The sequence below is a fragment of the Dunckerocampus dactyliophorus genome, chromosome 4 (genome assembly GCF_027744805.1).
Source record: "Dunckerocampus dactyliophorus isolate RoL2022-P2 chromosome 4, RoL_Ddac_1.1, whole genome shotgun sequence".
Classification (NCBI taxonomy): Eukaryota; Metazoa; Chordata; class Actinopteri; order Syngnathiformes; family Syngnathidae; genus Dunckerocampus; species Dunckerocampus dactyliophorus.
In genome coordinates, this window is record NC_072822.1 from 6,052,030 (window position 1) to 6,075,969 (window position 23,940).

The window sequence follows — 23,940 nt, forward strand, 5'->3', positions numbered from 1 at the left end:
TGAAATAACAAAGTAAGTTAACCACTTTTAAACTTATGTTTTAAAGTATAGACACAATAAAAGTGTAACTGTAATAAAATTAACTGTCAATAAAGGTGTAATGCGTCACAGATGCGCCTATTTTTAACTTTCTTAAAATTGGTCAAGTGTAAAAAAGTTAACCCCTGTAAAATGTTAAAATGCAACAAAACAATCAAACTTAACTTTGTTGACGTAACTTACTGTGCGTATTCTTTGTCTCTTGTCACGTTCTTCTGTTTTTTTGGGGGGGGCAGGGCGTTACGCCTGCTGTTGAGGGCGACATTTCTTTTGGTGTTTTGCTCATGAAATATCCGAAAAAGCCAAAGAAAAAGCTTTGCTGTCATGTCGTCTGACTTGCGTGTAAACATGTATGATGGCGGTTCAGTTGCTTAAGTTTTTTCTATAGAAACTACACGTACGTGTGGCCTTTGAGTGGATCTCTGTGGGGTCTTATCGAGTGGTTCTGTCTCAACCCCTGTCAGGTTGCCCGTATTGGAGTCGACGGCGTCATCCGGCGACCTGTCGAGGCCTCACCACATCGTGTCGGTGGTGCCCAACCGCTACCCGCGCTGGTTCACCCTCAGCCACATCGAGTCTCAGCAGTGTGAGCTGGCCTCCACCATGCTCACCGCGGCCAAAGGTGAACACGACACACGAACTGTACATATGGCCAGACGTATTGGGACAATAAAGCTGTCTACGCTGTGCACAGACAAGGTCTATGGTGTGAATATAATAGGACGTGATGTCTGTGTGGTCTTCCAGGTGACAGTCGCAGGCTGGAGACAGTCCTGGAGTCCATCCAGAAAAATATCCACTCCTCGTCTCACATCTTCAAACTGGCGCAGGACGCGTTCAAGATCGCCACTCTGATGGACAGCCTGCCTGACATCACGCTGCTAAAAGTCGCCCTGGAGCTCGGACTGCAGGTAACTAGAGCGTGTAACCCAGCATGTCTCCATCTACTTGCACCGACACTCGCCTCCCACACTAGTGAAGAAAAGTGCCTAATCAAATCATGCTCAGCCATTTGAGTGTTGAGGCGCTCCTATTTGCATTCAAATGACGTGACGCTGAACTTGATTTTTCTGTCTGGATCAGGTGATGAGAATAACACTGTCCACATTAAACTGGAGGCGACGGGAAATGGTGCGCTGGTTAGTCACATGTGCCACTGAAGTTGGTAAGGATTTGTCGCTACTAAATAGGAAATCGTGTTGAATTTAGTACATTTTTAGTTTTTTTTTGTTTTGATTTTTTTAACCAAAAAAAACTATGTATTCGGTGGAAAAGTTTTGGGGTTTTTTTTTTCTTGGTAATTTGTTTTTTTACAGTGAACTAAATAACCTATTGCCTTATTAAATTAAAGAAGATGTATTTACATGTATACATATAAAATGTTAAATTAGAAAGAAAACGTAATATTAATCAATGAAATAATATTATAGTACATTATAAAGTATATAGTCTGTTACTTAATAATAATATTGTATTTTAATATTATTGGTATTTTTACATTCAACATGTATTTTTGTTTATTTAATAATTATTTTATCTTATTAATTTAATTGTGTTTTGAAAAAAAAGCCCTTCCACCAGACATTTTTTCATAAAAAGTCATTTTTGTGTAGTCCAGTTATGAATGAATGAATTACCATATACTGTAATTGAGAGTGTGCTGCATGCTTTCGGTCCCAAAATTCACTTTGTTGCCTCCCATGTCAGGCGTGTACGCGCTGGACAGCATCATGCAGAGCTGGTTCACCCTCTTCACCCCCACCGAGGCCACCAGCATCGTGGCCACCACGGTCATGTCCAACAGCACCATCGTGCGCCTGCACCTGGACTGCCACCAGCAGGAGAACCTGGCATCGTCGGCCCGCACCCTGGCCCTGCAGTGCGCCATGAAGGACCCCCAGAACTGCGCCCTGTCGGCCCTCACCCTCTGCGAAAAGGACCACATTGCCTTCGAGACAGCCTACCAGATTGTACTGGACGCCGCCGCCACGGGGATGAGCTACACGCAGCTGTTCACCATCGCACGCTACATGGAGCACCGCGGCTACCCGATGCGGGCGTACAAGCTGGCCACGCTGGCCATGGCCCACCTGAACCTCAGTTACAACCAGGACACACACCCGGCCATCAACGACGTGCTGTGGGCCTGCGCGCTCAGCCACTCGTTGGGCAAGAACGAGCTGGCCGCCGTCATCCCCCTGGTGGTGAAGAGCGTGAAGTGCGCCACGGTGCTCTCAGACATTTTGCGGCGGTGCACGCTGACCACGCCGGGCATGGTGTCGGCGCTGCACAGCCGCAGGAACTCCGGCAAGCTGATGTCGCTGGACAAGGCGCCGCTCAGGCAGCTGCTGGACGCCACCATCGGGGCCTACATCAACACCACGCACTCGCGCCTCACGCACATCAGCCCGCGCCACTACAGCGAATTCATCGAGTTCCTGGGCAAAGCGCGCGAGACGTTCATGATGGCGCACGACGGACACATCCAGTTCACGCAGTTCATAGACAACCTGAAACAGATCTACAAGGGCAAAAAGAAACTCATGATGCTGGTCAGGGAGCGCTTCGGCTGAGCTCGCACTCTAGTGCTTTTCTATTAAGTCTGCCTTTTGAACTTCCTTTGGACTTCTTCTCGTGAAAAGAGGACGTAGAAAAAAAAAACTCAACAGAGCCACACGCGGTATTATTGTTCTTGCTGTTGTTATCGTTACAAACATTATTACTATTATTATTATTAATAATAATATTATTACTACTATGTGTACAGGCGTGTTTTTATTTTCACAAGAGGGGAAATTTGTCACGTTGTGAATGTTGTGCATACTTCTCTACATGTGTATGTAAGGAAAATGATATTGTTTTTATTCGTTTTTTTATTATTTTAAACACCTTTTTCTTTCTCTGAGTGGCTGAAGGCCTTCTACAAGTATCACTCGTGTTAAAACAAACAAACAATACAACAAAACTGCATCCTCGAAGAGAAACTTAAAGGCTTTAAAAAACACAGAGCACCTCCCCGTTTGGCCCCCGGGATCCCACCAGGGGGCGCCAGACAGCACTGCACAGCTTGGCTAGGCCCCAAAAGCTACCGTCAGCATTTTTTCGGACAGCAGCACTTGAACAGCCATTAGTTAGCTCTTAGCACCAGTACACACAACAATGCTCTTAGTAACCACCTGTAATAATGTGATGCATGCAGCTATCTCCAGCCATTAGATGTCATCCCACCTGGACTACAGTATACATTCACCGGACACAATGTTAGGTACACCTGCAATACAAGCGATGTATCAAATATCTGCCTTTACCATGATGTTTAGATTGACACTCAGACATGTAATGCAACATTATTTAACAATGTTCATTACTGTGGTTGTACGCTGTAGAGTGGACCATACTAATATTTTAGTATGTGAATATTTTTAGGATAATTAAACAAACAATAACTCACAGAATTTGGAGATACATGCTTGTCATCGGGCAGTGGCCATATCGAAACATGAACATAAGTGGCTGTGAGCAGCGTAAGGGATGAGAGGGTGTTTTTTTCCATGCAGCACTATTACTTTAAAGTTCAGCCTTTTGGGAACTGAGAAGTTTTTGGGCAGAGGAATGTATTAACTCTTGTGTTAAACTTGTATTAACTTGGCAACTCTAGATAGGTATGAATATGAATATGAGTGTGAGTGGTTGTTTGTGTATATGTGCCCTGCGATTGGCTGGGTGTACCCCACTTGTCGCCCGAAATCAGCTGGGATAGGCTCCAGCATACCCCCGCGACCCTAATGAGGAGAAGCGGCATAGAAAATGGATGAACTGCTGTTTATTGTAATTCATAAACACTATTATTATTTATTGAAAAATATAGAAATATATGTGATACCAAATAAAAATAGAATGATGCATAATATGTTATGTTACTGTTTAACAAAAAGCAAGCATCTCCATATTTTGTCAGAATGAGAATTTTGGTTAAAAAGAAAACAAAAGTGTGAGAATAAGAAAGTGTGTCCAAACTTCTGACTGGTATGAAGAGCATGTATCTCCAAATTTTTTGTTACTACAATTTTGGAGGCTTTTTTATTCAATATCCAACAAGAGAGATTGTATTTACAAAAATGCGCGCCATCACGGCGTTATCAGAACACTAAGTCGGCCATATTGACTTTGAATCTGTTTAGCAATGTCTCTGCTATTATCGTTGTGACTGTCAATCAAAAGTGAGCATATTATCATTGCAAAGGCAGCGTGTGTGTATCGGATCTCATTGGGTTCAGCGCAGGTGTACCTAATGAAGTGGGTGTAGTAACATTAACGTAATGGCTGCTACCTCATGATGCAGTGTGGAACCTGCTCCCAATTAAACGTGCTGTCAGAAGGACATCTGTCACCAGTGTTCATCAATCTAAGGGGGGGGGGGGGGGGAGGGGGATCCACTGTTGGCCATCTGATTGGCTACAAGACGATGCGTCACTCCCATCTCATTTCCGCCATTGTCTCCCCCCCCCCCATCTCCTTTTGGCCAGTGTCATTGTCCCCCCCCCCACCCCTCTGTGTGTCATAGCAATGAGACTTTCTACTGTTAAAATCTTCACTAATTGTCCACCGGAACGTTCTCAGGGATTTTTCTTCACCACAAGGGAAAAAAAAAAAAAAAAGGCGGAACAAAATGACAAAATGACTGACTGCAGGAAAATGAAAAGAAAAAAAACATGACGTGAGCGAGCATTTATTGTACTCTGTATATATACCATAGTATATGTCTGAATATGGAGGATCTGAAAGTATATGTTGACTAATTTATACAGAGTATTCTATGTAATGTGAAATACTTGAAGCCGCTGTAGTTTGCTCTCTCTCTCTCTTTCTCTCTCTCTCTCTCTCGCTTGCTTTCTTTTGTTTTTGTCATGTGATGGAACATATCAGGAGGTCTCATTTTTGGGGGGAAATGTCTCACTTCATTCCTGCTGACTGAAGCAAAGAACAGGAGGGATGCTACAATGCTACGTCGACTGGGGCCAGTAACACATAATGCGCTTTAACCAGTTCAGCTGAATTGATCATCCCTCTGCAAGTACTTGTATAACAACACTACTCGTGTCATATCAGTCATCAAGCCGTCTAAGAGGGACATTTTATAATCGTTCTTTTTGTGTCTCCACAACAATAACAAAAAATGCAGCCTTTTCTCTTGCCTTGTCTTCTTAACGCTTTAAAGTAACCAAACAGGAAGTTCTGTCTAACAACCAAACGCGTTCAAAGAGGTGAGAGACGACCCACCTTGGTCCAGCTTTAGTGTCCTTAATTAGTAAAGCGAATGGCTGTGTTAATAACTCTTCTTGCTTTAAACGACAAAGCAAACTCCTCACGTGTGTCTGCTGGTGGCTAAAAAAAAAACAAACAAAAAAAAGTACAAATGTTGGTCATGTCCAGTGTCTCTCAACAATTTCCTCTTGAGTCTTTCTAGCTGTTTTTGTTTGTGTAGGAAGCGTTCCTCTTTTTATTTATTACGACGACCCATGTATACATGCTTATGAAATTCAGATTTGATACACCAATATCAATTTATTTATGTAACTAAATCACTGTTTTATAATCTTGTTAATGAGTCAATAATTGATTTTGTTTTTGTTTTCTTTTCTTTTTTGGTTTTGTTTTAATAAAAGTTAATTTTTCGAAGTCTTGATGTATCTTTTTGAGAGCGGTCTCTGACATCCTGTCATACCACCGTAGTCTAGCTAGGTCTTCGGAGCTCTTTCTGCATCAGTCGCCTCCGAAATTGCAGTCGCTGGGCTGAAAATACGGTTGCAAGTGATTGTGGTTTTTCAAAAAATGTATGAATTAATTAAGAAATGATTGCAGTTTAGTGGTTGTTTTTGGCCTTTTTTTGATGATATTTAAGCAGATTTTACATATTCTTTGCCTAAATGAAGTATTTTCAAGCATAATAATGTTCTAAATGAACGAAAATACAAATACAGCTTAGGCAATACAAAACAATGCACTGCCACTGTGTGCCACGAGTAACACGCACCACACTTCATCGCCAATGACAGGCTCACAACAGGCACAATAATAACATAAAAATAATCATCATCATCATAATAATAACACAGGCTACTGTTGTGGCTGTACTTCAGTTAAAACTCAACGCTGAATCGCCAACGTCACTTCCTGTGCGGAAGACATTTATTGAAACACACACGAGCACGAGTCTTATTTATGTCGTGAATGGCTTATTTTCTCTGATTATATCTACTATATTGGCTAATATGAGTGTAAAGGTTACTATAGGGGTGTTATTTCATGTCTTGAGGGTTCAAATAATATTACAAACCGCATATAGAAGGTCGTAAACTGGTTTTCTATGCTCTAACTGCGAAAACATTTCATTTATAAATAAGGAATCCTCCTTCCGCGGTCAGGTCTGGAACCAATTATGTACATACAATTATGTACAATAATGTACACCCCCCTAATCTGTTCCAGACACCCACAAATATGAACCAAAAATACATTTTATAAAGAATAACTATCATTTTACATGTAGAAACGGTGCAAAATAATTATAAGTGACAAATAGATAACTAATTGTTGATGTGGACTTCTCATACATCCCAGCGAGATTAAATTCAAATTGGTGTTTCTCACCATCTTTATCAAAGTGCTGGCACTCTCAATTTTCCTTGGCCCCATGGCTGATTATTTAGCCATGATTTAAAAATGCAAAAACAGTGAGTCAGCAACGCGTAGGGTGCTTTGTTTGGACACTTGATTTCGTGGAACGATACAGTACAGGGCAAAAAGTGTGTTAAGTGTAATATTCCACAAAAACTGAGACAGTGTACTAAAACTGAGGCAAAATCTTCTACGAAAACCATGTCATATGAAAACTGGGTCGTAAGAAAACCAGTGTTCCCGCGGTTCACCTTTTGCAGATTCGTGGAATTTTTTAGTGCTCCTTTTTTTTTTTTAAGTTTCAAGTTTTATTCAGTTGTTTCGTTTTGTAGAAAAAAAGCAGATCACAGACACAACACAAAACGAAAGTCCTTTCAAATGGCAACTTTCTTTAAGCTAGAAGAAAATAAGAAGAAAAAAAGTGGTAGTCACAGTTTTTAGACCAAGAAGAGGGACAATATTATGGAATCACTCAATTCTGAGGAAAAACTTGTGGAATCATGAAAAACAAACAAACAAAAGAGCACTTGAACACACCACTAGTACTTTGTTGCACCACCTCTGGCTTTTATACAGTAACAGCAAGCAAGCTCTGAGGCATGGACTTCATGAGTGACTCTTCATCAATCTGGCTCCAACTTTCTCAGATTGCTGTTGCCACATCAGCTTTGCAGGTTGGAGCCTTCTCATGGACCGTGTTCTTCAACTTCCACGACGGATTGAGATCCGGGACGATTTGCCGGCCACGACATTGACCTTATGTGTCTTTTTTTGCTCTATGGCAAGATGCATTATCATCTTGAAAAACTATTTTATCATCCCCAAACATCCTTTCAACTGAAAAGTGTCCAAAATGTCAACGTAAACTTGTGTATTTATTGAAGATGTAATGACAGCTATCTCCCCAGTGCCTTTAACTGACATGCAGTCCCATATCAACAATGACTGTGGAAATTTGCACAAATGGCACCAAACAAAACTTCCAGCATCATCACCTTTCCCAATGCAGAGTCGCAATCCATCACTGAAAATGAGTTTCATCCAGTCATCCACAGTCCATCATTGCTTTCCCTTAGCTGTTTTTCTGTTCAGGTGTTAATGGTGGCTTTTTGTTTAGCTTTTCTGTATGCAAACCCCATTTCCTGTCAGTGCGTTCTTACACTTCAGTCACAGACGTTGACTCTTGTTTCCTCCCATTTGTTCCTCATTTGTTTTGCTGCGCATTTTCTGTTTTCAAGACATATTGCTTTAAGTTTTCTGTCTTGATGCTTTGATGTCTCCCTTGGTCTACCAGTATGCTTGCCTTTAACGACCTTCCCATGTTGTTTGTACTGTCCTTGGTCCAGATTTTAGAAACAGCTGACTGTCAACAACCAACATCTTTTGCAACATTGCGTGATGATGTACCTTCTTTAAGAAGTTTGATAATGCTCTCCTTTGTTCCAAGTGACATCTCTCGTGTTGGAGCCATGGTTCATGTCAGTGATCACTCCTTTTCAACTGCAGACTAACTAGCAGATCTTATTTGATGCAGGCGTTAGTTTTGGGAATGCAAATTAACAGGATGATTCCATAATTTTTTCCTCAGAATTGAGTGATTCTGTAATTTTTTACTTCTGCTTCGTCTAAAAAAGTAACTGTTACTGACTTCCATTTATTTTTGTTAATTTCTTTTAGTGTTTCTTAAAGCCAGAAAGTTGTCATGTGAAATGACTTTACTTTTGTGTCGTGTCTGTGATCTGCTTTTTTTCCTACAAAATGAAACACCTGAATGAGCATCGTCTGAGACTGGTGATTCCATCATTTTTGCCAGAGGTTGTAGTTGCTAAGTCCCATCCTTGTACCTGCAAGGACGTTTTGCTTGATGGCGGCCGTGTTTTCCTATCCAATCTTGCTCACATTTGACACACATGTGCTTGTCAGTCCCCTAAAGGTGTGTACCAAATTTTGTGGCGATTCAGCAAAACACCTTAAAGTTACAGCAGGTGCATTGAGCTCTGAAACTTCAAGTCAATCCGACGTACGAGGGTCAAACTTTGGGGTTTAATAACAGCGCCACCATGTGGTGTACTTGTCAGAAACATAATAGCACAGGCAGCATAGTATGGGTGCGTGTCTTGGCAAATTTTCACCCTTTTGTGTGCAGCGATTCAGGAGTAGAAGAGTTACCTTACACAAAAAAGGTTTTTCACCTGATGGTATAAATAATTGGGGATTGCGTTGGTATGCTGTGATGTATCATGCATTAGCCATCACTATAGCAGTAACACTGACGGGTAATAAGAAAGATTATCAACTGCAATTCCCTTTTGCTTTTTGTAGCTGGTGTCAGCTGAGCCATTTACATACTGGTGCCACAGGATGACTACATCATCAGCGCATGTAGTTTGTCAGGTGTCGTCTTGTTTGCAAGCCTCTATGCCTGTGGTGTGGTGTGTGTGTGTGTGTGTTTGTGTGTTGGGGGGCCTTGAGGGAGCGAATGGGAACAGGTGGTACCAGTGGCAGACTTACAGGAGCTCCTGACAGCAGCGAGGTCCCCAGACTCACAGCCCCTCATTAAACATTGACACAAAAACACTGCAACTGTCTGTGTGTGAACAGTAATGAAGCGCAGGCAGTGTGCACGCTGCTGCGGCTGCCTAGCACAGCACGAGCCCTTGCGTCCATACCGCCGTATATGTGTGTTTGGTCCATCTGTGTGTGTGTGTGTGCCCATTAATGAGGCCCATTTGTCCATAGAGGTATCCACCTGGCTATTGAGGAATTCATCCGCTTTAGCAACAAAAGCACCTCTCTGCTGTCAGAGCCCACACCGAAGTGTCCATTTGTTATGTGACGGATGCCTGCCTGTGAAGAAATAGTGCACCTGAGCTTCAAAAAAACAAAACAAAACGCGCTCATGCAAGTTGTGTGTATGACCTGTGCTCAGGTCCCTTGCTCACTTGCAGCTGGTAATGACGTCCCACGGGTGCAGCTCAGTGCAAGCAGGCCTGTCTCGCCGTATACTTCTAATGACATCATGATCACACACGGCTTCGCTTTCATGCCAAAAAATCCTTGAATTCCAACGGCATCAGACGTCCGACGCCCCCTCCTATGTCTTTTCCCCTCCCCCTCGCTTCTCGGCGCATCAAGGCTGACATTTACTTGCCTGAGCTGTCAGTCTGTCGCTGCTTTCACCTCCAACTGAAAGCATGGTTTGAAGATGAACAAAAGTCCTTTCTGCCATCATTTTTTTTCTTTTTAAAACAACGTGCTGCATAAGTTGCATGGGTTGATGAAGAGATGGAATGTCATCATCACACAACCGCAGAAATGATCATGCTTTATTCAAGCGCCCTGTCATTTATGAGTTTGTGCGTAATAATAAAATAGTTGTCCCTTGCTACTTCGTGGTTGAAATTTCACCGCTTCACTCTCACGGTTTTTGAAAAAATATATTTATTACTAAATCATGCCGTTTTGTGGTTGAATATGGCCTATTATTAGTCTAAACATATGCATATTGAAGCAAATTATATGTATTTGTTTCCCTAAATTAAGCATTTTCAAGCATACAAACTACATATATGAGGCATTTAGAAGATGCATTCAAAGTTGCTGTGAATGATATACAGTAATATTGTACACTAGTTACTGGATGTCAGTGATGCTACTAGGTTTCAATGATCTCATAACATGCACAATAATCCCTAATAAAAACAAGGGCTGCTGTCCACGACAAGCTCAAACTCAACTCTGAACCCCCGACGTCACTTCCTGTCTGCAGGCCACTCAGCTCCCCTAAGGAACACATTTATCCTAACACACATCCGTACTTACTTAGGTCTTAAATGGCTTATTTACTCTTTTTATTTCTACTATATTGGGTAATACGAGTGCAAAAGGTGACTAAGGGGTGTTAGTTCATGTCTGGAGGGCTCTAATGATATTAAAAAACATAGTGAGAAGGTTGTAAATGGGTTTTCTGTGCTCTAACTACAAAAATATTAGATTTATAAAAAAAGGAATCCTACTTGGTGGAAATTCACTTATCACAGTCGGGTCTGGAGCCAGTGAACGAGGGATTACTGTACACCCAATACTCTTAACGTATCTTATAGATGCAGAGAGAAGATGCCCCTTTACTTAACTGAAACAGGGTCACGACCTCATCACAGTACGATTATCGAATTGAATGTATTTTGTCGCTTATAAATCAGATCGTATCAGTAAATATTTGTTACACCCTTCACAATTATTCTTGTAAAATTTGATTGTGATTCTCATAATTCATTAAAATTATTAAAACGGTATTTAATCTTTGTACTTTCATCCCATTTTATCCCCTCGTAATCTCAGATAAATTTAAATCAGATAACATCAAATATGTGTTAACAACTCACTTGGTTAGATGATCGAACAATCCTGCGTTTAATATTGTGAAACTACAATGTTTTTCTCGTCATATTTTAAGGTTACTCTCGCTCTTACATGTACTGTGCTGCCTTAGCGTGTGCCCGTGCATGAGCAAGTGCACCGTGATTACGTCCACAATTGTGCTGAAGCTCGGGAAGTGTACTGTGCTTGAGCACAGCACAGAGTGCTCACACTGGCCATGTTGGGGTATTTTGTGCTCACCATCATGCCCTCTTAGATGTTTAATGTAGCTTCTGAGGAGCCTCGAGAGTGATGCTGTGCTGCAGTATGAGCACACTCTGCAAAAAGGTCTGCGGCCTTTTGAGACGTTTCAAGCTCGTTAGCATTACACAGCTACAAAAAAAAAAAAAAAAAAGATCACAGGCGCTTGTTCTTCGACACAGCCTGCAGCAAGTGGGACTCGTCTTCCTCGTTCTTCCACGAGGCCGCCGGAGTTTGATCCCCCCCCCCCACGCCCATCTGCCCTGAGGCGTCTGATTAAATGCTAATTAAATCCGTTAGCGCCGCTATCACCGCCGCTAACTCCTCTCTCTCTCTGTCATGGAGATTAATGCCCCTCGTTCATCATCCCTCCTCGCCAGGCCCGAGTACCTGCCTGCCTGCTTGCCGCGCAAGAAAACCTCATCGAGTCGTCAGCCCCCCGAAAGCCCCTCTCTCTGCGGCGCTCGAAGATGGACGAGGGGTTTAAATTTTAATTTGAAAATTGCCCTCAATTACTTCGGCGGCGGCCACTTGGTGGAGGCGCTGACGAGGTGGAGTGAGGTGGGGTTATGGCGGCAGGTCAGCGGCCATGATGAGCGATAAGGGGACATTAATAAGAAAGGCTGAGGTTCATTTAAAAGCAGACAGGCTGCTTTCTCATTATTGAACTCCCCCAGCTTTATTTAAAGGACTTTATTTAAGGATACCAAGTTAATGTGTCCTACAGGACAGACGCTTAAAGCGCCTGACAGAGTGAGAAAGTTACGGCCATAACTTACACCCTGAGCACACACTGCGGTGCCATCTTTTTTTTTTTTTTTTGCACCTTTTTTGACATCCCCGCCGTTTTCAGGCAGAGCTACACGAGCCTCCGAGGAGGACAAAATGTTTCAACAAAGTTACACACGTCATTTAGTTTTATTCTCCCACAATTTCTGGCCCACAAATGTTTTACTGGCTTCAATATCAGTAATGATTATAAGCAATTGGAGGATATTGAGCGACTGACTAACACGTCAGCTCCTCGTCTACTGGGCCTCATCTGCTCTTTGATTTATGAGTCATATTTACTGTACGACTTCTTCTTCTTCTTCTCCTCAAAACAAAACACAGCAAAGCAGGATGTTGTTCATGACAGCTATGCCTCTGAGATCCTCCGAAGACAAACTTCACCTTGCAAACGGTCTTTTTACAACCCAGGACTGCACATAAAAGTGCAAAATAAAATGTGCAACGGAAATAATAAAAGTCATGAGTTCGTTTTTCATAGCAAACTAAAATGACAAGCGCTTTGTTTCACAGATCCTCAAGCTCACGGCTGGTCCGAAAAACAGAGACTAATAAGCTGTTTTGTTTTTTTTCTGAAAACAGATACAAACAATGTCATTTTGGCCATCTGTTGGAAATGCAAACAAAATGACATCGCCAACTACTGGCCTGGCATGCAAATTACATCTATTTTGGACATTTTTTGTTAATGATCGCCCATTAACAATGAGGATAAATATCTATATTTGCAAGTGGCACAGCTGTGACAAAGAAAGATGTGGCCTTTGGATATTAACATTGGCAACATTAGTCAACTGGTTTCGCTTCACCATCACCCCTCAATGACAAGCGGCGACCCAAATTGTGGAAATTTTTAAACACAAACTTCTCAAATATGTTATATTTAAAGGGAGTGTTTGCAACACAATGTGAGTTGCAGCAGTGAGACATTGTCCCCCTCTTTATAGCGTGCTCTTCTCCAGCCCATAAATGCCCATAAACATGGCACGCACCTTGTAGTGGCATAGCAAGTGATTTGCACTAACAAGAATGTGAGATGCATTCACGGACATTGGGTCATTAGATTCAGGCAAAGACCCCCAACCCGCTGACAACGGCTCCGCGACTTTTGGGTCGTGACCCACCAGTTGAAAATCACTGCACAGCAATAATAATAGTAATAATAATAACAATTATTATTATTATTAATAATGTGTTAGTATTTTTACACCTAAAACATTGACATTATTTTGACTTGTTGGATAATAATTTCGATAATAATTGTTTCATTATATTATTTTGTAATAATATTTTTTTTTTAATGGGAAGTTAAAATTGTGACTGATAGAACAGTATGAATCTATCTTTCATTTAATAATAATAATAACTGCAACTGCTAGGAACAATCATTATTATTAGGATGGATGGATGGATGGATGGATGGATGGATTGGATGGATGGATGGATGATGACTGATGATGAAATTGAGTACCAGCAGTACTTGGTACTTACTGAATTATATACACCCAGTGTTGGGCAAATTACTTGAAAAAAGTCATTAGTTATTGTTATTTTCCCCAAAAAAGTAATAACAAAATTACTGCTTCATAAATGTAATGACTGTAATTTCCGGTGTATAAGCCTCTACTTTTTTTCCAAACTTTGAACACTTCGGTTTATACATCGGTGCGGCTAATATGTGGTCATGTTCTAATCTCATGACATCTCACATACTTCAGAACTACTACTAATCGTTTAAATATGTATTTCGGAAAATGCTCTTACTAAGATCAAACATCATAACAGCACAAAAAAAATGTTCAGGAAACAACCAAAGAACACACAGAAGCCACCTTTCTCTGCGTTTACGAAACATGTCACTCTACTTGAATGCAGCCGGGTATGCATGCACGCGCTGCAGTTTACAATGAGCAACAACAAACACAATTTATACTGAAATGAAATGTAAAACATTATTAGATTTGGATTATTCAATAACCACCATAACTATACCACCAAGATTGCAAAGCCTGATGTGTAGAATGAAAACAAAAAAAGAGGGGACGTATCGGCATTTGTGCAGCGATCGCGTTGTTGACACATACTGTACCTGCATCTGCCGGGGGATCCACGAACTATGATGACTCAAAGGTGGCCACAAAGGTGCCACTGTACTGTGATTCTTGTGAAGTCCGGAGCGATAACTCCAGCACAAATAGTGTGTAATACCCAGCAATTCTCCAAGTGACCCTATGTAAAACTTACACAATGTACGTAGCGGCACAGGCGTACATGTTATATGCGCACACGTATGCTATACATCACTACTGTAAATAGAAATACAGATCTAAAAATATACAGCATATAAAAATAAACATAAAACGCGGTGTTGTTCTCTTGGAGATAAAGTTGCCATCTATCCATCTAACACTGACTGCTGAAAAATGGGCGCCCGGATGTGGACGTGGTCTTCTTCAACTTCTTTTTCTTTATGGCGGCCGCACGGTGGCCTAGTGGCTAGCGTGTTGGCCACACAGTCAGGAGATCAGGAAGATCTGGGTTTGAATCTCCGTTGGGCATCTCTGTGTGGGGTTTGCATGTTCTTTCCTCCCACATTCCAAGGTTAATTGGCGACTCTAAATTGTCCATAGGTATGATCTGTTTTTTCCTCTAAATTTAGTGGGTGCGGCTCATACACCCGAATTTACGGTAGTTTTGAATATCTGCCGTATGCCGTTGAGAGCTTACCATATCAGTGCAGAATGGGGAATGCTTGTGTTTTGTGCACCTGGCATGTGATTGGTGGAGAGGAGAGTGCGGAGAGGAGACAATGTGCAAATTGGACATGTGGGAATTGAGCACTGCTGCTGACGCGTTATGGTCAAAATAAAGTAAAAAAAAAAAGAACATCAGACTCTGTCGAGACGCTACAATAATAATGCACCACAAATAGCACCTGTTACTGGAAAACAACAAGACTGTCGACACTTATATGACCTGCCAGCTCGCCAAAAGTTCTGTCACTGTTCTCCTGCTTCGACTTTTTTTTGTCCAACTGTGTTCCGGATGTCTCTCCTACTAAAGGTTTTAAATCTGCATGCCTGTGTTTATAATGTCACAGTGTGAACAGCGGAATGAAGGGAAAAACCCACTTGACTCCTCTTTTCCTCTGCAAATACGTTCAGCAGACATGTCACATCCAACAGCACAGCATGGCCACGGCTGAGAATAAAAAGACTCTGCAGTGAAAATGACATTGTTAAAGCTGAGTGGAAGATTCCAGGTAATGTGAAGTCTAATAGCATACGCAATGAGGCTGGGGGTGTAAACAAGCTGTGGAGGCCTCGCCGGAAGAAATGGTTTCAACATTCCCTGGCTGCTTGATTAAAAGCCTAAATGAGGAACAGCGTGACGTCCCACTCAGTCATCTATGTCTGCTTCTTTTCCCTCCTTTCCGGCAGCAGTAGCGGCAGCAGGCGCTGAGCGTCCGGCCGACTGGAACAAAGACGGGAAGCGAGAGGAGAGTGAAAGAAGGATGGAGCGACAGGAAGGGGAGAGAATGAGAGCATATATCACGGCCCTTGTCGCTGACATTTGTGCTCTGTGCAGAGAGCCTCCATGAATTTTAATATGAAGCCATGGAGAAAGAGAGAGAAGCCTTGTCCTTTTTTTGCTCTCGCCGTGCCATTCAAGAAAGCCATTCAAGTCTGTAGAATAACCCATGCATGACTTGACAGAGTTTGACCAGTTAACACCCAAAATCTAGATCGGCGTCAGACTGTACACCTTCATAGATACCCAATTTTGTCATTAAAAATATGCATTATCCACTGATATAGTAAGCAAGTTGTCCTGTTTTGAAGCCTTTTAGAGGTGCAACAACTAATTGACAAATCGATGATTCATCGATTATCCAATTATAATCGACAACTTTTTTGGTATTCGATAAATCATCAACAACAAATGTCAAATGTCCTCTGATTTCAGTCTCTCAAATGTGAATATTTTTTAATTCCCTTAGTAATTCATGAAAGCAGACAAATTATAGGCTAAACAAGATATTCATACACACATCACTTTTAACTTTGGAAAGAAACACACAAAGAAAGATGCTAATAAGGAATATAATTCAAGCTATCGGAAATAGTTTATTAGTGCAAATATTGCACATTTTTCTAACATCCACTAAGAAAATAACTGTTTGTTGCAGCCCTAAAGCCTTTATTCCCCAATGGCTCTAATCCCTGCTCCTATACTGTATATTATTGAATTCCTTGTGTAACTATATCCTACAGAGTAACAACAAATTCAATATAACTGTGAAAACCAAGCCACAGTTGATGAATCAGACACAACAACAACAGTGGAGGAGACACACAGTAAGCTAACAGCAGCATTTGTGGGGGACAGGGAGGGGTGGGGGGCGGGTTGTCATTTTTAGCCCTGTATCCTCAAAAATGTTATAATGATGAATCTGCTTGAACAACGAGCAACCAGCAACGGATGATTGGGTACTAGAAGTAGTACCTCATAGTACCTGCGAGTCAATGTGAGTAGAGCTGACGCGAGTAAGGCAGTGGTCATCTCCCCATCCGACCATTATTTCTCTGCAAACTTCTTTAAAACACAGCCTTTCCTCTTGCTCTGCTCCTGGGATCCAAAGGGATGCAAATCTCGCCACTTCATCCCTCCCATCCCACCCCCATTTGCAAACAGTGCTAGCTAGCCTCGGGCCCTTCTCAGGCTTTTCTATATGCACAACCAGTGACAGGAGTTATGCACCCACACTGCCTGTAACTAACTGTTTCCCCTCACTCTCCCTCTCGCCGGGACTAACGTATGCAGCCGTGTGATTGGTCCGTCACGCTATTAGCCATGCTAGTCCCTCCCTCCCATGCCACTCTCCGCTTCCCTGCGCACCTTGTGGACGCTTGGCTGCAGGCTTATTACTTTAAGTTGTCCGCAGCCCCCCCCAGCACTAATCCCTGTCTTCTTCGGGGAGGGATAACAATAATACAACAAGATCCAGTGGTACTAATGAAATCCTATTATTTTCCAGAGCTGGAATGTCAGCGGGGAGGGAGAAAGGAGGTGTGATTGTATGAGGTATTGATTGAATAGAGTGGAAGGGATGTGAGGCAAGGAAGTATAGTGGAGAAGAAGGTGGTGAAAAGGGGAATAATGAGAGTAGGAGGGAATAATGTGAAGGAGAAGATTAGGAGTGGATGGGAAAGTTGTGTCTTCTCCTGACTTCTCAGTTCACGCTTGAATAGCTTTCAGACGCACGCCAATTCTCCCCGTGCGCCAGTCCAACCAAGACCCACCATTCACCCCTGGGATTGAATTAGGCCTGCCCCCATTATACGGTTGCCATGGCGACCACGACACCTCTGCTGACAAAGTGCGAGCCACGCAAAGGCTGAGCTGCTGATAACCATGCCGCTATTGGATTTGCTGGGTTGCATGTGACACAACGCCCCACCTCATCCGGCAGAAAAGAAGTTTATTACACTTTCATACAAATTAAAATGTGAAGCAATTTCCTCAGCGTCTGTCTGGCTTTGTTTTGACTACTGTAAGCTTCTGCCGGCTCTCCCTGTCCTTCCTCTGCAAAGGCAACACAATGCTGGGCATGGGTGGACCATGTTTTGTATTTATTTCAATAGATACACTCCGGTAAAAACAGCAGAAAATAAAAAACAATAACACAAACAAAACCAAAAAAATAAATATGGTATTTCTTTTTATAATGATATGTATGATATATTTTCATTAGGGCTGTCGAAAAGACCGCGTTAACGGCGATAACTAATTTATTGTGGCAAACCACGTCTCACTGTTACGACGACAGATGGCAGCACAGCGTAGTTCCCCACAGAGGCACGCAGAGTCTGATGCTCTTTTAGAACTTTCATCTAACCTGAACACATCAACAGCGGTGCAATTCCAACAGCATGTATGAAATTCCAACTCACAAACGCGTCTTTTGTCCCTTCCTCGTCGGAGCAACACTTCCTCATTGCCACCACACAACCGCACCACACTGCGAACATCACAGGAGCTTCTTAGTGATGCGTCTAAATAACCAGAAAGACAAAGACAAACAACATGTGGATATTCTTGTCACTCACTTTGTAACTCTAAATGCGGAAGTACAATTTGCTGCTTTTAAGTGTGCTCGGAAATCTCAACTTAAATGACGTGTGTTTGAACGCGACGCCTTATTGCTCATAACACGTTGAGATTCTTATCACTCAATTCTGAGAATTTTGACTTGGGAACTGAACTAGATGAACCGAAACGGTCAGATAATTTATTTTGAAAACAAACAAGCAATGCGGTTATTTCGGAGCTTGCTTTTGTCCCACGGGGAAGTGGATGTTCGTGGGGTATGTACTAACTTTTCAAGTGTCAAAGAATCAAATAATATTTGCTTCAACTCATAGTAGTTTTCATTAGAACTGTTCAATTCAGACTTTATGCCTTTACGTAATGAGCACAAATTAGCACAAAATAGCATAAAGACGGTAGCCACACTGCTTGAGTGGAGATCTGCTTGGTAAATAAAGTAGTGTACAATTTAAATGTCAGAAATAAAACACAAATAGTTGACAACTCTAATAGTGATGAAAGTTAGAGACCCCTGAAACCTCGACATTCAATTTATTACGTTTGAGGTTAAGCAGGACAGATTTCTATTTAATAAAGATATGTATTATTTAATTCTGTTAATTTTGTTATCTTGAAATAAAAAAAAAAGAAATTATTGAACAATTTATTTCCCATGTATTTGTATTACTCCAAAATCTGCCCCAAAGTAAATTTTTTAATGATTACCTATTTGCCAGGGGCCCTTGGAATTGTCTAACAGCAGCCCTGGCCAATAGCACTCATAAATAAATGGAAAAATGTACAGTTAATCCATGTCATCTGTATCAGCCGATCTCACTCATGATCGTTAACGGAATCGGCAGCATAACACCCTGATCGGTACATCTGTGGTAAATATGGCAGAAAATAATATATAAATAAATATTAAAATGTTACCAAATGTACTACTACTAATAATACTAACTCACAGACAGTCTTATACTTATGGTTGGTGTGGTTTAATATGTGTAATATTTACTCATTGACCTTAGGTGTTTTCTTTACCACTGTAAATTACAGTCAATTATATTTTCTCACTGCAGGGGGGGCTAGAAAGCAAAACAAAAAAAGTTTGGACTTAAAACTTCAAGACCTGCATATGTGGGTTTGCTCACCATGAACAAACCATTGGCATGACAGGAAGTCATTGGTCATTTAAAGCTGCTTGCACCAACTCAATCAACATAAGCAGTTGGCAATCTTTTAAATACTGTCTTTGAATGGAATCTACATATATTCATGTATAATCATTTGTCTTCTTGAACTTGTTTCCCCGGAGAAATCCACCATGCAGAGATCACTGAACCACATATAACATCCACACACACACACGCAGGGATGATATTGAAAGCGGATGCCTTGTCTGTCTCCTCAAATTGAAATTTTGTCACCAGCACGGCGCTAATGGATGGCCAGAGAAAGGATGCCACCCACAGCACCATCTGGCTAATGCCCCGTCCTCTGCCTATGAATTACGCTAAATTGCGCCCAAGAGAGAGAAGCCACATGTTCATTATGAAAGCTGCAGGGGTGTTAGAGATCCCCCGAGTGGCGCTGAACGAGCCAGCATGTCACAGGACGGTGTGACACACTAAACAGTACCATGAAGGGAAGGGGCTACGTTAAAAAAAGGAGGGGGAAAGAAAAGACAAGCTCCTCCAGTTAATGCATTTGTCAGCCAACCCTGACTGACTTCCAGCTGGGTTGCTTCCCTATTGTTTCAAATATCTATTTTTTTACCAGCATGCATTGTGGGTTGAAGTGCTGCAACAAAACTGAGGCCATATCCACTGAAGACGACCATTTCTATTCTACATATTTAGAAATTAAAAAAAAAAAAACTGCAGCTAACAGCAACAACAATAACAATCATCTTTGCTGTGTCTATTTATTTTGTTTTTTCTGCTCATTCCACATGCTAAACCCATTTTATCTTGTTATGATTTGTCAACTTTATATTCAGATGTAGTATTCAGGATTAAGTCAACATGTGTGATTTCCATATTTTTTTATTGCATCGCCTTTTCCCAAATTGACTTTCTTCAGGCTTCTGACTGGCTAAAAACTAGCTTCAGGGTTATGGATACGTTATAGCACCACCTGTTGATTTGAAATACAAATTCATTTTCATGTGTTTTTACAGTGTTCACAATAATATTTAGCAAAAATAATCATATTTAACTTTATTTTGTTGGATTTAATTTCTTTTCTTCTTGGCCAATGTTATTTTTGGGGGTTTTGTACATCGTTTTGTAACTTCATATTCATGTTACATTTTCCTGAATAGACTGTCTTCGGGCTTCTGAATGCCTACAATTACCTTTACTGTTAGGAGTTATGTGCTTTAGAATGCACTTGACAGGATCCAAAAGCATATTCCTTTATTTTTGTGTGTGACTGGTGTGGGAAAATAATGTTTTGTGAAGAGAAAAATACATATTTTGGAAAGAAAAAAACCCCACCGATATAGTTGTGGATATTACCAGGGTGACACATGGGCATGAATGAAACATGGTTGCCATTTTGAAGCAAAATGCTTACAACAGCAGCAAGCGTGCACAAACCCCCATTAGGTGTCTTTATCTGTGTCTCGACCATCATGAGACCACCCTAACAGCATCTGTCAGCCCCTGCTTAAACCCCCCGTGGTACCATAAAAGTCGGGGGCCTCCTCAGTGAAAGAAGCGAGGCTGGAGAAACCCAATGGGGACTCATACGAAGGAGGCATGGAGAGAAATAAAATTTTCTTGGTGTTTTTTTCTCTTCCGCTCCCCATTCCACCACAGAGTGTGCCATGCATGTCCATGCAGGCAGATGGGGGAGGTGGAGGAGGAAATAAAACATGCATGAGTCGCCTGCAGCCCAGGAAAATAATTACTGTCATTTAGCAGACATGTAGAGGAGAGCAGCGCGGCCCCCGTCTGCCCACAGGACGCTACACACCGCCTGCATACCGATCAACTGCATAGCCAGACTCTACAGAATTACCTCCACCAGGGAGGTTATGTTTTCATCAGTACGGGTTTTGTCCTACTTTTCATACCGCTTATCCTGATCAGGGTCAAAGGAGGCAGAGCCTATCTCAGCTCTCAGCTTACAAGGCGACACCTTGGACTGATCACCTGTCAATCACATGACGGACAAACATACTGCATTCCATAAAACTGGGATGTCGGGAAATTTTAATTTCATCAACGAACCGAACATACAGTACTTGCTTTTGTGGATTTTAAAGAAAACATAGAAGACTATTGTTTTAAATGAAACTAATACCAATGTTTTTCGAAAGATGGAGTACACTTTTATAGTCTTGAACAGTCTTTTTGGAAACATTGGCGACAATTTAGTCTTCAATGAACCTTCAATGAACACAGCCAAGCAATTTCATTTGAAAGAAACTTGCCATATGCAATACAATCTTTAACGAAGCTAATGTTAGAGTTTTGAACTCACCTAATATGTGTTAAAAGTCTTAAACGCAACAAACATGTCAATCTTCAACATTTTAGGAGTAAACATATTTAACATACACATTAGAGCCTACGTGTTTTTTTAGGGTAAGTGTTACTGTCTGACTGTTAAACAGATGTACCATATGCACTCGGCGTGGGAATCTCCGGCTACCTCCGGCTAATTTGATGCGATTACGATTCAGAGGCCTGCGATGCGATGATAAAACGATTATTGATGCATCTCGATGCATCTGACAATGCTTCTGCAATGCATCTGACAAAATAATATTTTTGCTGTATAGCAAAGTCAAAAACAGCTTTCATACAAAATATAGATTTTTGTACCAGCGCCTTCATACAAGAATAATGCTTGCAGGCATCAGTATATTATGAATAACCCCAAAAACTGGGCTGCCCTTATTCACAATTGCAGTGTCAGTGAAATAACGTTGCGATGGGACGTTGTATCTGGGTTCCACAGTATGTAACAAAGCACGAAAGCCCTGCTTCTAAACAACTGAATATAGCCACAAATCCTTTGCAATAAACGTTGCCGAGTTGGGTGGAAAATTTGTTGTCACCTGCTCGATGGTTCTCTAGTTGGCAGCAACTTCAGCTGGCTGGTTTTCCTCCTGGTTCAGGTGGAAACGTGCTATGTGGTTTCTCATATTCGTCGTGTACCCAAAATATTTTAAGATTGTATGACAAAGCTTGCATGTTACGTGAAACCCAAAGTGCTTCCAGACGTTCACTTTAAATCCAGCGGTTGTCGGTGGGAGTTTATGCTCAGGCACTCTGGTAGCGTCTTACACTTAGGTGCACCACCATAAACTGTCCCGGCGTCACTTTCGCTTTCCGTTTTTTTTTTGCTCTGTCAGCATCGATTAATAATCGTCAATGTTCGCATCACGATGCATCTAGGTGAAGAAAGGTGAAAACCTTCAAGTTCCTTGGCACACACATCAGCGAGGACCTCACCTGGTCTCACAACACCCAACAAATTACGAAGAAGTCCCAAAGGAGACTGTACTTCCTGAGAAGACTGAGGAAATTTGGCATGTCCACCAAAATCCTTAGTAGCTTCTACAGATGCACCATCAAAAGTGTCCTTACCGCCTCCATCACTGTTTGGTACGGTAACTGTACAACACGTGATAGGAAGGCACTCCAGCGGGTGATCAAGACCTCACAGAACATTGTTGGGGCAGCCCTCCCCTCACTGGAAGACATTTATAAATCTAGAGTCCTACAAAGAACACACAACCTCATCAAGGACAGCACACATCCACAACACTCATTATTCACACTCCTACCGTCAGGCAGACGCTACAGGAGTTTGAAGTCCAGGACCACAAGGCTGGCAAACAGCTTTTACCCACAGGCCATCAGGCTTCTCAACGAAGCACTCACACACGCCGCACGCAACACACGCACACATCTCATAGCACTTTTATTTATTTACTTATTTATTTATTCATTTATTTGTATTATTTATCTGTATTAATGTCTCTTCTGTTGTTGTTGCTTAATTTATTGGTATTTATGTTTCTTATGTTCTTATTCTTTTTCTTGTGTTTTCTTTCTTTTCTTGGGAGAATGAACAGAATAAGAATTTCATTGCATAGTATAACTGCCTGTTTTACTATGCATATGACAATAAAACTCTTGAATCTTGAATCTAAGAATCGATGATTTCCCATCCCTAACATGCGCTGCAATCCACAGTGCAGCAAGCATGCACGCTGTAACCACCAAGACAATTCATAGTCTTGAACCAACCAAGCATGTGAGTTACAATCTTAAACAATCGTACCATGCGTACAATGGTCAACGAAGTGTACATACGCGATTTTGTAAACAACAAATTTTAAGACAATTTTGTCTTAAACTAACCGAGCGTATGCGTTACATTCTGTAACGTAACATAACCGTTACCATCTTCATCAAGGCTAACATAGTTTAGTTTAGTTTTGTTTACTTCAAACATGCATAAAATATTACATTGAATGCATCACATGTTCACAATTCACAGTTCAACATGTCCAAAAAGGAGTAGGAATAAGTAGAGCTTATTAAATAGGGTTGGGCATCAATCGAGTCAAGCATCAATTGGGAACCGGGACTAACGTTCTGATTCTCCCGGGATCTGAGTCTAAGAATGTCTGAATGAATGTCTCATGCCAATGTAACCGGGAGTTTCAGGATGCTAACTGATGTGGACGTTTGGTGTACA

General features: G+C 41.5%; 1 protein-coding gene and 1 long non-coding RNA gene across 3 annotated transcripts in view; one reads left to right on the plus strand and one right to left on the minus strand.

The window, feature by feature from the left end:
- LOC129180047 (zinc finger SWIM domain-containing protein 6-like) overlaps positions 1 to 5,703 on the plus strand; it is a 62,931-nt gene extending 57,228 nt beyond the window's left edge. Inside the window, exons 11-14 of the mRNA XM_054774066.1 lie at positions 504 to 661; positions 787 to 950; positions 1,123 to 1,204; positions 1,747 to 5,703. Of these exons, the coding sequence (XP_054630041.1) occupies positions 504 to 661; positions 787 to 950; positions 1,123 to 1,204; positions 1,747 to 2,612 (1,270 nt within the window). The 3' untranslated portion in view covers positions 2,613 to 5,703. The remainder of the gene's footprint in view (positions 1 to 503; positions 662 to 786; positions 951 to 1,122; positions 1,205 to 1,746) is intronic.
- The window catches only part of LOC129180054 (uncharacterized), a 48,033-nt gene that overhangs the window by 10,985 nt on the left and 13,108 nt on the right, over positions 1 to 23,940 (minus strand). Inside the window, exon 4 of one of the 2 annotated variants that reach the window (XR_008570092.1) lies at positions 18,081 to 18,182. The exons of the other annotated variant lie outside the window; for it this stretch is intronic. This is a non-coding gene — a long non-coding RNA (uncharacterized LOC129180054). The remainder of the gene's footprint in view (positions 1 to 18,080; positions 18,183 to 23,940) is intronic. 2 annotated transcript variants of the gene reach the window in all.